At 46.5% G+C, this 15,670-nt stretch overlaps 1 protein-coding gene across 6 annotated transcripts in view; it reads left to right on the top strand.

Annotated features, from left to right (window-relative positions):
- FRMD5 (FERM domain containing 5) overlaps positions 1–14,731 on the top strand; it is a 343,658-nt gene extending 328,927 nt beyond the window's left edge. For 5 of the 6 annotated variants that reach the window (XM_064365995.1, XM_012442288.2, XM_064365994.1 and 2 more), the window contains 3 exons: positions 565–633; positions 1,845–1,951; positions 10,750–11,886. In XM_064365995.1, the coding sequence (XP_064222065.1) occupies positions 565–633; positions 1,845–1,951; positions 10,750–11,327 (754 nt within the window). In that variant the 3' untranslated portion in view covers positions 11,328–11,886. Of the gene's footprint in view, positions 1–564; positions 634–1,844; positions 1,952–10,749; positions 11,887–11,971 lie in introns of those variants that run through there. The other variant, XM_064365997.1, reaches the window with a different exon arrangement.
- Positions 14,732–15,670: the final 939 nt, after the last annotated feature.

Here is a 15,670-nt window from a genome sequence, read left to right as displayed (position 1 = left end):
ACAAAAAATATAAAAAAATAGCTGGGCATGGTGGCATGCACCTGTAGTCTCAGCTACTTGGGAGGCTGAGGTGGGAGAATCGCTTGAGCTCAGGAGGTCGAGGCTGCAGTGAGCCATGATTACACCACTGTACTCCAGCCTGGGAGCAAGATCCTGTCTCCAAGAAAATGAAAAATAAATGTGTATCTTCCCTTTCTCTGAAATAGCAGCAAAATCAGAACTATAACAATTATTCTTTTCATGTCTCACTATCTAAAGGTTGTTTCATGTTTTTTTGTGATGCAATTGTAACATGCCAGAAAATGAGGAATTATTCCTAAATGAGAATGGAAGATCCTAAAGACTCTCTTAGACATGGAGAGAGCTCTCTCAGATAGGCTGTCACAACGCTTTAGAACTCTCTACCTCAGCAAGCGAGCCTTTCTTAATGATCAAAACATTGGGGAATGGGTGGGCCACAGAGGCCGTTTTCAGATTCAGCGAAAGCACCTGAGATCTTGGAGAGGAGCTGTCCTGGAACACAGTCTCATTTCTTGCTGCTTGTTTTTATTATACTACTTATAGTGGCCGAGTTGCAAAGGAAGTCATGGAGTCAAGTGCTAAGATCAAACGGGAGCCACCGGAAATACACAGGTGGGCTGCCGGGGCATCCCCCGAAAACAATTCTAGCTCAGATCCCAGGATCTCCATTCAGCAGTTTGAGTACTGTGAAGCTCCTGGCCCCAGTGGCTACCAAAAGGGGCAGAATAGGGCAGATGGGTGAAGAAACTTCTCAGAAGGAATGGGGAGAAATCTTTGACCCTTAATAAGAGAGCGGGGGAGGACGGGCCACTACAGCTAGTACATCAGATCCAAGTGCTGCCTCACTTAGCAGTTCTCTTCTGCCCTCCCAAGTCTTGACAGTAATCATAGATATGTGACACCATTTCAGTGGTTCTGGAATCAGTCCATTACATGAAGCCAAGGATGGTCGCACAGCCCTGCCACACTGGGTGTAAAACAGTTTCAGGATCTGTGCTTCATGTAGATCCACAAATTGTGTGTTTCCAGAAGCCTATCTCCTAGAGTCCAAGACCCAGAAAGGATATGACTGACCAAGACTAGGATTTGCCAACCAGCCTTTGCCTCTAGGAGTGTGAGCCTTACTGCCTGCCCCTTCACATGGCACCCCGTCATCAGCAGCCTCTGTTGGAAGTCAGGGGAGGCTGCCAGTGTTGGTCCAGGCATGTTTTCAGGAGTACTGCCCATACTGGGGCTCTACTCTCTGACAGTCTTGCCCCCACCCCTGAGACCAGTGGCACTGCTGCCACACTAAAAAAAAGGTTCAGATGTGTCTAGGCTTATAAGGAGGTAGAGGAGTTTGAAGCACTGTCTCTGACTGGGATTCAGAGACCAAAGGCAAAGAGAAGTTATTAAAGATTTTTAAAAAGAGAGAAAAGGCCAGGTGCAGTGGCTCACGCCTATAATCCCAGCACTTTGGGAGGCCGAGGTGGGTGGATCACAAGGTCAGGACTTCAAAAACCAGCCTGGCCAACATGGTGAAACCCAGTCTCTACTAAATATACAAAAATTAGCCGGAGTGGTGATGTGCGCCTGTAGTCCCAGCTGCTTGGGAGGCTGAGGCAGAAGAATCGCTTGAACCTGGGAGGCAGAGGTTACAGTGAGCCAAGACCGCGCCACTGCACTCCAGCCTGGTGACAGAGCGAGACTCTGTCTTAAAAAAAAAAGAGAGAGACCAAAACTTAATACAACCAGGCAATTCTAGTAGTCAGTACTCAACTCTTAAGTGCCTACCAAATGTGTCTGTGCACTGAATTAACAAGGTTCTTTTTATTTAACCACAGAGCAGGGATGGTTCCCAGCCGGAGCTGTCCCTCCATAACCCATGGCCCAAGGCTGAGCAGTGTCCCCAGGACCCGCAGAAGAGCTGTTCACATCTCCATTATGGAAGGTGAGCATGAGCTTCTTTAGGTGACCACTGGGGTCCTCCAAGTTGTGATCTGGGACCTCAAAATGAGGCTAATTTGCATTAGTGACAGCAGCACATTTCTTGGGGAAAAGAGCTTCCAGTGGCAGGTTTTATCCAGTGGATGGGAATACTAGCTGGGTACAGGGTGGTATGGGTTTCTAGGCAGGGAGTTGTGGATTTGAGGGTGCTGGGTTAGTACTTTGTGGGACTTGTGTTGTACTGGCCCGAGCATAGAAAGTCAACACCAAGACAAAAGTATGCCAAATTGCAGGGTCTTTATTGCCGGCGGCCACGGAGGACTCGTGTCTCTCCAACCCGTGGCCCCAAAAGGAGGGTGTCAAGACCTTTTATACCCGTAAAATCACCTCAGGAGTGAGGGTGAGGGGTAGGGGTGGGGGTGAGGGGCTTCAGATGTTCTGAGGGCTAGTGGATTCTCTAAATCACCTCCTGGGTGGAGATGCGGGTGAGGGGCTCTGGACATTCCAGTGGATTCCTGGGTGAAGATGCGGGTGAGGGGCTCCGGACATTCCAAGGGCCAGGGGACTTTTGACATTCTGATTGTTACTTAAGTGGTTCACTAAAGTCAAGATAAGCATTTGTTTACACATTGTCTGGGTAGGGTGGAAATTACAGACCTTAATTACTTATTCACATTTGGGTTATAGAGAGCAGTTTCAACAGAAAGCCGTGGTATGGTTGAGGCATGCAGTTTTATGGGGCTTTTACCATGTCACACTTGCACATGTGGGATCTACAGGTTCCATGCAGTTCTAAAATTGCTTTCCATCAAGAGGCTTTTCATGCCCGGCGTGGTGGCTTACGCCTGTAATCTCAGCACTTTAGGAGGCCTAGATGGGTGGATCATGAGGTCAAGAGTTCAAGACCAGCCTGGCCAAAATGGTGAAACCCTGTCTCTACTAAAAATAAAAAAACTAGCCAGGCGTGGTGGCACATGACTGTAATCCCAGCTACTTGGAAGGCTGAGGTAGGAGAATCACTTGAACCTGGGAGGCAGAGGTTGCAGTGAGCTGAGATTGAGCCACTGCTCTCCAGCCTGTGTGAACAAGGCTGTCTCAAAAAAAAAAAAAAAAAAAAATTTTTTTTAAAAGGGGCCAGGCATGGTTGTTCACTCCTGTAATCCCAGCTACTTGGGAAGTTGAGGCAAGAGGATTGCTTGAAGCTGGGAAGCAGAGGTTGCAGTGAGCCAAGATCGCGCCACTGCACTGCAGCCTGGGCCACGGAGTAAGACTGTCTGAAAAAAATGAAATTTGTCCTGTTGCTATCTCCATTTCTTACCATGGTCTCAGGAAATCTAATATGATCCAGCTCCCTCCACACTTCCCTTCCTTTGGAGGAGGCCGAGGTGGCAAGAGGGAGAAAGTCTATGTATCTCCACCGCACCAGATACCCCAGTAGCTGAGGCCAATAATCTGTTTTCTGGGTAGTTAATGCTGTTAGGAAGCGCTCTTGGAATACTGCCCTCTAGCTGTTGTCACTGGCCCAGGTCACCCACAGGCTGGATACAGATGTGAAGTTGAGTGCTTTCATTCCCAGAGACGGTGTTTTTTTAGGACCTCAGATCTCATACAGTAGGAGACAGCAGCAGAATTGGTTCATACCTGTCTCTCTCCTGGAATTAACAGTGTACAAGCTGGGGAGTGACAGCCTTTGCCTTTTTTGTAAGAATCCTGCTTGGCAATGAAAATGAATTGGTCAGGTTAGGAAGGGTATCGCTCTGCTGTTTGCCTGGGAAGATCTAATTTGTGTTTAGGATTTTAGGATGTGTCACTGTGAATGTGAGATTCCTTGTTACCGGAGTCTGGAATATAACTCCCAATGGCCTAGAGGTTGAGAACCCTGGCTGGACAAAACACCATCAAGTTACTTGAGTATCTTCGTTGCTCCATTTGTGAAATAGGAACATCTTCCTTGCCCACCCCATTGGTTGCAAGGAAGCTAATATATGCAGAAGTATTTTAAAGAGACTAAAGCATTTATGGGCAGGCAGGTCCTGGTTAGGATGCCTAAGGTAAGGTCTGACTAGGAGCTCTGCCACGCACTTTCTGGAGCAGGTTGTTTAATCTCTCTGAGCCCAATGCCCCCACTGCAGAACAGAGCTTGGTGTGGGAGAGTGCCTGTGGACTACCAAGTAGAATCATTATGCAAAAAGTGGAATTATGGATATATGACCATCATCAGACAGCCTCCTGGTGTTTCCTCCCATCTTAGGCTGAGCCAGATAACTGAGCTTGGCTCTCACTTTCCCTCCTCTTTGGGGGTGAACATCTCAGGAAGTAGAATGAACCTGTCCTTCTCTGAGGAAACAACTTTCTCCCCTCTCTGTGGCTTTTCCTTCCCATCCCTCCTGAGGCTGAAGCTAGATGGTCCATCCCAAGTCTTCCACAGAGCTGGGACAGCTGTCCTACCCAACAAAAGGCTCACCATAGGGAAGCCAGCACCATGCAGAATATAAAACAGGAGAGAAGGCTTGTGCATTGCTACTTCCCAGATCAGGGAAGAATGTTCAGGAAACCAGCATTCCCAAAAGAGGGAGGGCTGAAGCTGTGTGGGGACAAAACTCATTAAGAGTTGCTGCCAACTAGGGTTAGAACTCAGAGGCAGGGGAAATAGTCCTTGTGATCCCGAGACATGCTGGGGCTGCCTCAGTTCCCCATTCAGCTCTGGCTTTACCTCCAGCCTCCTCCTCCCAGAGCCTCTCTCATCCCATTGCAGCAGCAGTTCCTTGTCCAAACTGTCCCCCCTTGCTGCCAAATGCAAGGAGAGGTACAGTGGGGATAGGCTGCTGAGTATAGGCCCCCTAGGGCCGGGCACTTCCTCAAAACCAGCCTCATAGAGTGGCACACTTGGTAGGTTATAGCTCAGCAGTCTACCAGGTGCTCCTCAGACCCCATACCCAAGGCTGCCAGTGGTCAAGCAGAGTCCATGGCCCCAGTCAGGGCCCCATTAGATGCAGAAGAGGGCAGGTAGAACTGACCTGGCCCAAATGAATCTCACAGGCTTAGGGTAAGGAGAGGGAGATGGACATTGGCTTTAGATGTGGAAATAAAGCCATTTAATTGCAACAGTCTTTTATCAGTACAGGGGCTACCAAGCCTGTGGAAGTAAAGAATGGATTAGTTTCCAGTAAGCAAGAGTTCAGGTGTACCATCTTTCAAGAGGAGGACTTGCCTTTAAAGGTCTTGACAAGCACAGCTGACCCTAACTGCCCCCCTCAACCAGGGAGGGAGGGGCTGTGAGGGATGCAATGAGGGCCTCAGAAGAAGGGCACAACCAACAAAAACCCCAAGAAACTTATGGGCATTTCAAATTGGTTCATGCCTCACCAAAGACTGTCTTTATTCTGTAGTCCATTCGGCCCATTCATATCACAGAGCCCACCTCTTCACCCTTCAGAGCCACCCAGCCCAAAGCTAGCACTGACCATGTGACATGGCTGGCAGCAGGGCAGGCCTGGACTGAATATGACCTGGATAAAGCCCATTGGCATTGTAGCTTTACATCCTGGATTATCTGGGACAATCTCGATTCCCCTTGCCCTCTGAGATTGTTCTCTGCCCACTCTGTCCCTTGCCCTCTGAGAGGCTGGAGCCCTTATCCAGGCCTCAGGGGAAGAGCTGCAGGCTACAGAAGCATTACTTTTTATGGCTCTAAGTGCTTCTGACTAAATCCAGTCCCCTGATAACGTTGGCCTCTCAGAGCTGCTCCTTCCCTGCAGTTCAGCCTGATCTGAGGCTTGGGGAGGTGACCTTCTCTCTACAGCACGGGAGGCACTGCTAAGGGGCTGCTATTGTGTGGGATCCATGGAAATCCTTTGTTCCTAGTTGGCTTTCCATCTTTCCCTCTCTGTATCTTTCCCTGCCTGGCTGGTTTCTCTGAAGAGATCAGCTGGTTTCCACTGAAGAACTATTTGCCTTCCTGGGCCGCCATGGGGAAGAGTCTGATTAAGATTCACACCAGAGTCCGCGTCCAGCTCCGACTGACTAATCACTGCTTTCGGCCCCTAAGTGTGCGCATCCTGAGGATGGGGCCCCGGCTCCAGGGTAGGGTCCTGACTGCTGTGCCCCCCAGCCCACTGGGAGCCACCCCCGGGCAAGGGAATCAGCTGGAACACTTCCAAGGTAAAAAAGACTCTCCTGTTTTGCTGTGCCACTTAGCTCAGATCCTTCCCATGGCACCCACCCTATCTATCCCAGAACAACAGTTTCAATGAAGTGGCAGGACAGGTGGTGGCTTTTAGTAGTGAAAACAGTTTCTTATATAGGACTAACCTGAAGTGGAAAGGTCACCTTACAGGTGAGGTCTTCTGTTGAGGTCTTTTGTTGACAGACTGATACTCAACAACTTTATTTCTCATACATTCTACTAGAAATGCTTATCTAATTGGCTGGGTGCGGTGGCTCACGCCTGTAATCCCAGCACTTTGGGACACTGAGGCAGGAAGATCACCTGAGGTCAGGAGTTCGAGACCAGCCTGGCCAACATGGCAAAACCCCATCTCTACTAAAAATACAAAAATTAGCCAGGCTTAGTGGCAGGCGCCTGTACTCACAGCTACTCAGGGGGCTGAGGTGGGAGAATTGCTTGAACCCGGGAGGCGGAGGCTGCAGTGGGCCATGATTGTGGCATTGCACTCCAGCCTGGGCAATGGAGCGAGAGTCCATCTTAAAAAAAAAAAAAAAAAAAAAAAAGGCCGGGCGCAGTGGCTCACGCTTGTAATCCCAGCACTTTGGGAGGCCAAGGCGGGTGGATCACGAGGTCAAGAGATCAAGACCATCCTGGTCAACATGGTGAAACCCTGTCTCTACTAAAAATACAAAAAATTAGCTGGGCATGGTGGCGCGTGCCTGTAATCCCAGCTACTCAGGAGGCTGAGGCAGGAGAATTGCCTGAACCCAGGAGGCGGAGGTTGTGGTGAGCCGAGATCACGCCATTGCACTCCAGCCTGGGTAACAAGAGCGAAACTCCGTCTCAAAAAATTAAAAAAAAAAAGCCTATCTATCCATTTTCTTGTTACCGAGAGCACCAACAGCTCCCAGTATAATGTGGCTCCAGGTGGTCCTCTGACTTGTTCTCTTTGCTTCTCTCGTTCCCCACAAGCTGAGGGCGTAATCGTAGGCTAAGCTAAAAGCTTGCATTCAAGGAGCTGCTGGCAGCTCAGCTTTTCATGCTTTGGAAGATCTTGCAGTCAGAGCTGTCCTTCTGAAGGGATAGCCCTTCAAAAGGGTGGCAGATGCCCTGTGCAATGGGGCTGAGGTTCCAGGAAAAGGCAGGCAGAGGAGACAAGCCAGCAATATGCTGCAACCAAGACCTTAAGGTTTCTGCTCCATCAGTGACATGTAGCATGCTACAAGGTACATATTCCTCAAGCTGCGTGTGCAAATGGGGACATCAGGGAGGAATACTGGATAAGAGGGAGGTCAAAGAACAGCAAGAGTTCTAGAACAAGGGACAGAGACTCTTAATTTCATGTTATTTCAGAACAGTTTCTTGGGCAATTAAGACCTAAATCTAAGGTAGACCTAAATCTAAGATGCTGGCTGTTGATTTAATCCATCCTGGCCCATGGTTCCATTCCATGGAATCCAACTACAGTTAAGTTGACACTTATCATCATAGGATCTTAGAAACTGCAACTTTAAGCAAAATGATGTACAATGAAATTTTTTTTTTCCTCATCAACATTATAACAAAATGGGGCTGGGTGCAGTGGCTCATGCCTGTAATCCCAACACTTTGGGAGGCTGAGGTGGGCAGATCACAAGATCAGGAGTTCAAGACCAGCCTGGCTAACATGGTGAAACCCCATCACTACTAAAAATACAAAAAGTAGTCAGACGTTGTGGTGGGTGCATGTAATCCCAGCTACTAAGGAGGCTGAGGCAGAAATGCTTGAACCTGGGAGGCGGAGGTTGCAGTGAGCTGAGATTGCGCCACTGCACTCCAGCCAGGGTGACAGAGCAAGATTCTGTCTCAAAGAACAACAACAATAAAAAAAAGCCAGGCATGGTGGTGCATGCCTATAGTCCCAGCTACTCAGGAGGCTGAGGTGGGAAGATCACCTGAACCTGGAAGGTCGAGACAACAGTGAGCCGTGATTCCACCACTTGCACTCCAGTCTAGGCAATGGAGTAAAACCATCTCAAAAAAATAAAAAACTTTTTAAAAATTATAACAAAATGATGCTGAAGAAAACATTAGAGGACCTGCTGTAACGTCACTTGGCTTAAAGTCATAGTTTCCAAGAACCTGTTGACAAAGTGAGGACTTAATGGGTATGACCAGCAGGATCATGAACTAGAAAGCGGCTTGGATTCTATCCTTGGTTTTGCCATTAACCACCAACCACATGACTTCAGGCACACTGACTAACCTCTTGCCTTCACTACTTCGTGGAGTTACTGAAAGATAAAATGAAAGTGCTTTAAAAAGTTGAAAGCATTATATAAATTTAAGATTTTAGCACAGGGACAAGAAATACAGCTAGGACCATGAGGAGCTTCTGAAAGCAGAGATTGAGAGCTGCGGCGAATGTACAAGCCCTGAGGTGAGGTGGATGGCAGGTGCCCTGCCTTTGCCCCTCCCCCTCCCTCCCTTGTTCTACTCATTCATAACCCAGATTCCAGGACTCATTCCTCTGGAAAATCCTTAACTGTGCCTGTGCCAAGATGGGCTCCACCAGGCTGGTCAGGCAGGCTGCCTAGGTGCAAATGGCCAAGCCCAGAAGGAGCCAAGGAAAATGGAGCACGCTGCTTCTGAAAGGTTACTTAACACCTTTTTAATAGAGATCTCTGGGCTTGCTTCATGTCCTGGGAGAAGGGAGAAAAAGAAAGAGACATCTTTGGGCTTCTGGAGCTAGCCCTGACTTCCTTTACTGAGCTGGGAAGTCTGATTCAGTCTGGGATTGTCAGGGACTATTTCAGAGCAACAGAAGGGGACTAGGCTTTCTTGTCGTAGGTCACAGAAGCAGAGAGAACCACACCAGCACCACTAATATGGCCAGGAGTGGAAAATGTAGACGTCAAGCCTAAAACAAGAAGTCATTTTCTTGGGAGCACTGTGATGTAGGCCATACTCGCTCACTGTATGCCCAAAGCCTTTGGCCTGGGTGGTTGCTGTTCAATTGAGGGTATAACCAGCTCCTGTTTTCCCTGCCAGGGCTTGAGCCCTGAGAACCTTGGAAAGAGAGGAGGAGGAGATGATAATGGGTAGTTTTAGGGGCTAGAATACCCCTTTCTCCTACCAAATGTAAGAGAAATCCACCCTCCCCACCCCACCGACCCAACAAGATCTCAGATACTGTTTTGTGCTCTGACGTGTCTAAAGATACGGGAGCTTTTAGCCTATTCTAGACCCAGCTCCTTCTTGGGGGAAGAGAGGGAGCTGGCCAGGGACTACTCCCATGCCCCCTCAGAAAGAGCAGAATTTCTACCCCACCATTCCATAAGGTCGGAACAGCTAGAACAGAGGCTGAAGAAACTGAGAGCAGCTGCAGAAATCCAAAAATATTGACCTTATGAGCTCAAGATGCTGTATGCTGGGTTTTTATAAGGATACTCAGAATTTGATGAAACCCAATTAGGTAAGACATATTCTCCTTCTCCCCATTCCTACCTCTCTTTTCTTTTATTAAACATTTATTTTATATGTAGACACAGTGTCTCACTATGTTGCCCAGCATGGTCTTGAACACTTTGGCTCAAGTAATCCACTCATCTTGGCCTCCCAAAGTGCTGGGTTTACAGATGTGAGCTACCATGTCGGGCTTGTTCCTGCCTCTCAAACCCCTCCACCCATCAGGCATACTTGAGACTCAAACCGCGGTCCCAGCTGTGCATTACGGGTAGTTTGGAATTCAGATTCTCTTTTAAACTGGGGTAAAAACCAGTGCCAGGACACCAAAGGCAGGGAAGGCAGAATCTTTAACAAATTAGGGGCTGGGTGTAGGGGCTCACACCTGTAATCCCAGCATTTTGGGAGGCAAGGAGTTCTAGACCAGCCTGGCCAAAATGGCAAAATCCGTCTCTACTAAAAACACAAAAATTATCAGGTGTGCTAACAGACACCTGCAATCCCAGCTACTTAGAAGGCTGAGGCATGAGAATCGCCTAAATGTGGGAGGCAGAGGTTGTAGTGAGCCAAGAATGTACCACTGCATTCCAGCCTCAGTGACAGAGTAAGACTCTGTCTCAAAAAACACACACACAAATCAGGCCAAAACCATAAGCAAAAAGCAAAGAAAAATTCTTCTTAAATAGCCACTGTGATTCCTGTGGCTTCTCTTCTTTTATATATGTATCTTTGAGACAGGGTCTTGCTCTGTTGCCCAGACTGGAATGCAGTGGTGCAATCGTAGTTCACCTCCCAGGCTCAAGCAATGTGCCCACCTTCAAAGTGGCACTACAGGCATGTGCCACCACACTTGGCTTTTTTTAAATAGAGTTCAGGTCTCACTATGTTGCCCAGGTATTGTCTTCTTTTTTTTTATTTTTAGTTGAGAAGAGGTTTCAAAACATTGGCCAGGCTGGTCGGGAACTCCTGACCTCAAGTGATCTGCCCACCTCTGCCTCCCAAAGTGCTAAGATTACAGGCGTGAGCTATGTTCAGCCTGTCGTCTTCTTGATATATCAAAATAGAGTGCAGCAGCTACTGCTGCTGGTCATGTGGGTGTGCATAGTGGTACCCAACAAAACACAGTTGGTGCTACTAGAAAGCAAAGGGTGCACTGGGACAGCCTACTCATTTTCCTTTTGCCTTTCTAGGCCTAGAATCCCTACGGGACAGTGCACATTCTACACCAGTGCGTTCCTCTTCCCATGGGGACACCTTCCTGCCTCATGTGAGAAGCAGCCGGACAGAGAGCAATGAGCGAGTAGCTGTGATTGCAGACGAGGCCTACAGCCCTGCAGACAGTGTGCTGCCCACCCCTGTGGCTGAGCACAGCCTGGAGCTGATGTTGCTGTCCCGGCAGATCAATGGAGCCACCTGCAGCATCGAGGAGGAGAAGGAATCTGAAGCCAGCACCCCTACTGCTACAGAAGTGGAGGCCCTTGGGGGAGAGTTGAGGGCCCTGTGTCAGGGACACGGCGGGCCCGAGGAGGAACAGGTGAATAAGTTTGTTCTAAGTGTCCTCCGTTTGCTCCTTGTGACCATGGGACTCCTCTTTGTTTTGCTCCTCCTCCTGATTATCCTTACCGAGTCTGACCTTGACATTGCCTTTTTCCGCGATATCCGCCAGACTCCCGAGTTCGAACAATTCCACTATCAATACTTTTGTCCCCTCAGGCGATGGTTTGCCTGCAAAATCCGCTCAGTGGTGAGCCTGCTCATTGACACCTGAGAAGGCATGACTCCTCCCAAAAACTAGCCAGGTGGACCAAGGAGCCCAGCTACCCACTCCCAGCAATGGGACCCATCGCGGAACCATCGGCATATATACCAAGTCCTCCTCTCATGACTCAAAGTCCACTGCAGCCTAGGAGGGTGTTTCCCAGAAGAAGAAAGGGATAGGCTCATGCCCTGTCTAAACAAAAACTGGGAAAACTCATTTTCTTCAGAAGTTCTTTCAAGAAAGGCTCAGCAACTCTGTTTCTCATCTTTCCAATTTGCAGGATAATTTTTGGTTTTGAATTTTGATTTTTCATAGAGGTGTATTATTTTGAAGTATCAAAAATAATTTATTTTACTATTACTGATTACTGCAGTAGTGTCACCTAGCAGAGGGGACACTAGTTGAAGACTAGAGAGCTGCTGTCCTCTGTATTCTGCAGGAGCTTTCCTGCTGCTGCCACTGGGTTCCAGCACTCGTTACTACAGCCTCTGAGGGGCAGGCCAGGGGTCTGGACAATGGGGACTGTTTAGTTTCTTTGCCAGACAGAATTTTTAAAAAGTAAACATCCATGTAGCATGATTAAATGGAAAGTTGCTTCTTATGATGGTCTGAGTTGGATTTTCTTTTCCTTTTGTTTTTTCAAATCTGAGCAGAGTGGGCATCTGAAGGGACCACCGCTACAGCAGCAGCAGCAGCAGGGGTGGGGTAAGTCTGTCCCCTTAGTTTAGAGCCTAGTGGGCATCGCTATAGTTTTGTATAATGAAACTAGACTTAACGTGATTTTTTTTTTCTGAAGAACCTCTTTCTGAAGACTTTTACAGTGCTCCAGGGCATCAAATGAATTCAGTAGTGCCAGAGAGTTCTGTCAGAAATGTTGGACAAAATGTAGTTAAAGTAGAGCTGAGTTACCTGACTGTTGAGATTTGGAGAGCAGTGCTTATTTTATATACCCCGCCCCCTGCCAAAGACTATTTCAATTTATATCTTAACAACGAAATGTTATTTTCTTAACAATTCATATTTTGTTTTTACTTTATGGGTTAAGAAAATAGAGCCTGATGAACTAAATGATGCAACAAAGAAACTGATCCTGAGAATGAAAAGCTTCAGAAAATAGGATTCCAAGATCAACAGCCTTAGAAGGGACCAGGAGAAGCAACTTTAAAAATAATAGGATTTTTAAGAGATGCCTACAAAACACAGAAGGTGACTGTGGCAGAGACCAACACTTAGATGTAGAAGTGCTGCCCCCTAGGGTCATCCTCTGCATAATTTCTAGGAAAGCATTGCCATCCTTGCGGAGGGAAGCCCTGGACCACAGAAGCACAGGCACAGGAAGGGTGAGTGTGGGGTCCTAGACCCGAGCTCTTCAACTCTAAAACCAATCACACACAAGATCCTGTTTTCATCTCAGGGAGAGAATTCTAAGTCATCTGGGGCTTGCGAGCTTATTTAAGGATGGTTAATGGACATAGTCCTGGACCTACACAAAAGTAGAGCAGCTGCTGATACCCTATAATGTTGGACAGCCCCAAATACAGAACAGAATGAGTCACTTGTAATTTGACCTCCCCTATTTTGTCCCGAGACAGTAGAACCATGTCCATGTTTAGAATACAACTGTGGAATAATTGGGGTTCTTAGGGAGAGATTTGTATACTTTTTTTTTTTTTTTTGAGACAGAATTTTGCTCGTTACCCAGGCTGGAGTGCAATGGCGCAATCTCAGCTCACCGCAACCTCCGCCTCCTGGGTTCAGGCAATTCTCCTGCCTCAGCCTCCTGAGTAGCTGGGATTACAGGCACGCGCCACCATGCCCAGCTAATTTTTTGTATTTTTAGTAGAGACAAGGTTTCACCATGTTGACCAGGATGGTCTCGATCTCGACCTTGTGATCCACCCACCTCGGCCTCCCAAAGTGCTGGGATTACAGGTGTGAGCCACCGTGCCCGGCCTTGAGATTTGTATACTTTTAAAGAAAGACATCCTTTCATCTAGACCAGAGGTCAACAAACTTCTGTAAAGTGCTACACAGTAAATAGTCTGGTTTTGCACACCATACTGTCACAACTACTCAACTCTGCCATCACAGCACAAAAACAGCCATAGATAATATGTAAATGAAGGAACATGGCTGTGTTCCAATAAAACTGTATGAAAACAGTCAGCTGAATTTGGCCTAAAGGCCATAATATGCCAATCCTGATCTAGACAATGAAACTGATCCTTACTAGTATGTTAGCAGAAGAGGGTCAGTCATGTCAGTCAGCTCTGTTTCCATGACTGACGTGTCAAACATCTGGGTCTACTTCCCAGTGGAGGCACCAGGGTTGCTTGTTTAAAGGGTGCTCGACCAACCAACCAGCAAAGAGATGTCTGATGCCAAATAGGCAAGATCAAATACTGGAATGCTAAAACATGGGTGGAATCTAAGAAAAGAAGAGGGCCTCTCTGACCATTTCCATACCAGCAACAATTTGGGCAGAATTATAAACATCTATTTATCGGGTGACAATACAAACCGAAGGAAATCCTAGTAAAGATTAGGGGTCAGTTAAAACCAACTAGCCACTGCTACTTGTCATCTACATAGCAAAGGCTTTATTTAGCACAGGACTAACGTGAGTAGACCCAGAGATTAAAAGGCTGTCAGGAGACAGGGGGCTGGTGTTAATCTGGATATTACTGTCTTATGCAACATAGCAGATGACCTTTTAGTGTAGTGCTCCTACCTCAGTTTGTAGAATCTGGTGTTTCTATGCAGTGAGTGATAGCCTCAACTCTGACCTTTCATATTCACATTAGAGACAGATGCAGTATTCCATATCCTAGTATGTTCCTTGTGTCTAGCCTTCTAACAGTTGTCTATGCCATTTCTAACAGCTAAATTTTGCTCTCTAAACAGGAACCTTTAGGGTTATTTTTTTTTCCAGGGCTCATCCCAGAAAATATGGATAGAAAAGTTTCCTTCAGTTTGCTTTTCAAATAGTGCGTGAATAATAAACCTTTGTTGATGACTAGTCTTTTTTGGTATATCTCCACCATTAAAAACTGTTCGAGTTTTTAACCTAGTTATACTGTGTTCTAACATGTCTCTCACTTTTTCTCAAGATTATTTTACCTCATTTTAGAAAAATAAATGGTTTCCATAGCTTCATCTATCAGAGGAAATAAAACTCTTACTAAAGAGTAGTGTACTGCATCTTTAAGCAGTAGAGGGTAAACTACCTGCAAATGTGAATTTCTTAGTTTCATTTAAAAATATAGTTGTTAATCTTCTGTGTGCCAAAAACTCTTAAGTTACATTTTCCTTCAAAGCAATGTACCTTTTTCTACATATGCAGTATGTAGTTAGCATAAAATCATTGGTGCCATGAAGATTATTTTTAAACTTAAATAAATATTTAAATATCACTGAAGTGTGGGCTCTTTCTTTAACTCATAGCCTGTCTTACTTTCCCCCCTTAAAGTTACCAACACAGGCAAGAGGCTACCAGTGGGATTTACACAGCTGACTGCTATTCACTTGGACCATATAAAATAATCATTTTGCTTGTATCCACCTATTATCCTTGTCCCTACCCTCAAATAAATACAGTAAGAAACTGAGAAGCTATAAATGTGGTAATAATTTTAAAGTGAATTGGACACCATTTTTCTGATGAGGAAAACCAAGAAGGCTAGCGGTTTTCCCAAGATTAAATAGTGGTAGAGCCAACTAGAACCCAGATGATCCAGCTTCTGGTCCAGTGTTCTTACTCAAGCCTGAAGTAAGTAAGTTGGAGCACAGAAAATACTAAGAAGGAACTAGAATGATGATACCACTACAGTAACAAGCCACATATTTACAAAAAAAATATATCCCAATAGCATTAACTCACCTGATTATGTAACCATGATTCTGTGGCTATAGAATTGGAAATGGTCTTCTAAATTCCATGAGGTTAAGTAAGAGGCGACACTGGGGGCTTCATCCATTGCGCTAGCTTTTTACATCTTTGTCTTCTCAATTCTGCCTGCCCTCCACTCCTCTCCCATTTCTGTTGCCAGATCATCTTCCTAAACACCAATCAATCAGGTTATGTTACTCACCTCCAAGTTTCAGAGGTACCCACTACCTATAAAATGCTATCTAGCACCCTAACCCAAGTGGAATTTTTTTATGTTTTTATGACATAAGTTTTTTTGCTTAAAGTGATCCAAAGAGTAAAAAGCACAAGAAACACTGGACTTGGGTGGCTTCCCATGGCCCTGCCAATTCACAGCAGCCTCCCTTCTGCTGAGAGCTTATCAAGGACTGCCTGTGCACACATTCTGGTAGGACTCTAGTCCCTACTTCCCTCTGCTTTGGGT

The sequence above is a fragment of the Aotus nancymaae genome, unplaced genomic scaffold (genome assembly GCF_030222135.1).
Source record: "Aotus nancymaae isolate 86718 unplaced genomic scaffold, 86718_ANA_hifiasm-v0.15.2.pri h1tg000062l, whole genome shotgun sequence".
Taxonomy (NCBI): Eukaryota; Metazoa; Chordata; class Mammalia; order Primates; family Aotidae; genus Aotus; species Aotus nancymaae.
Note: the sequence above shows the minus strand (reverse complement) of the source record. Positions and strands in the feature narration are given on the sequence as shown.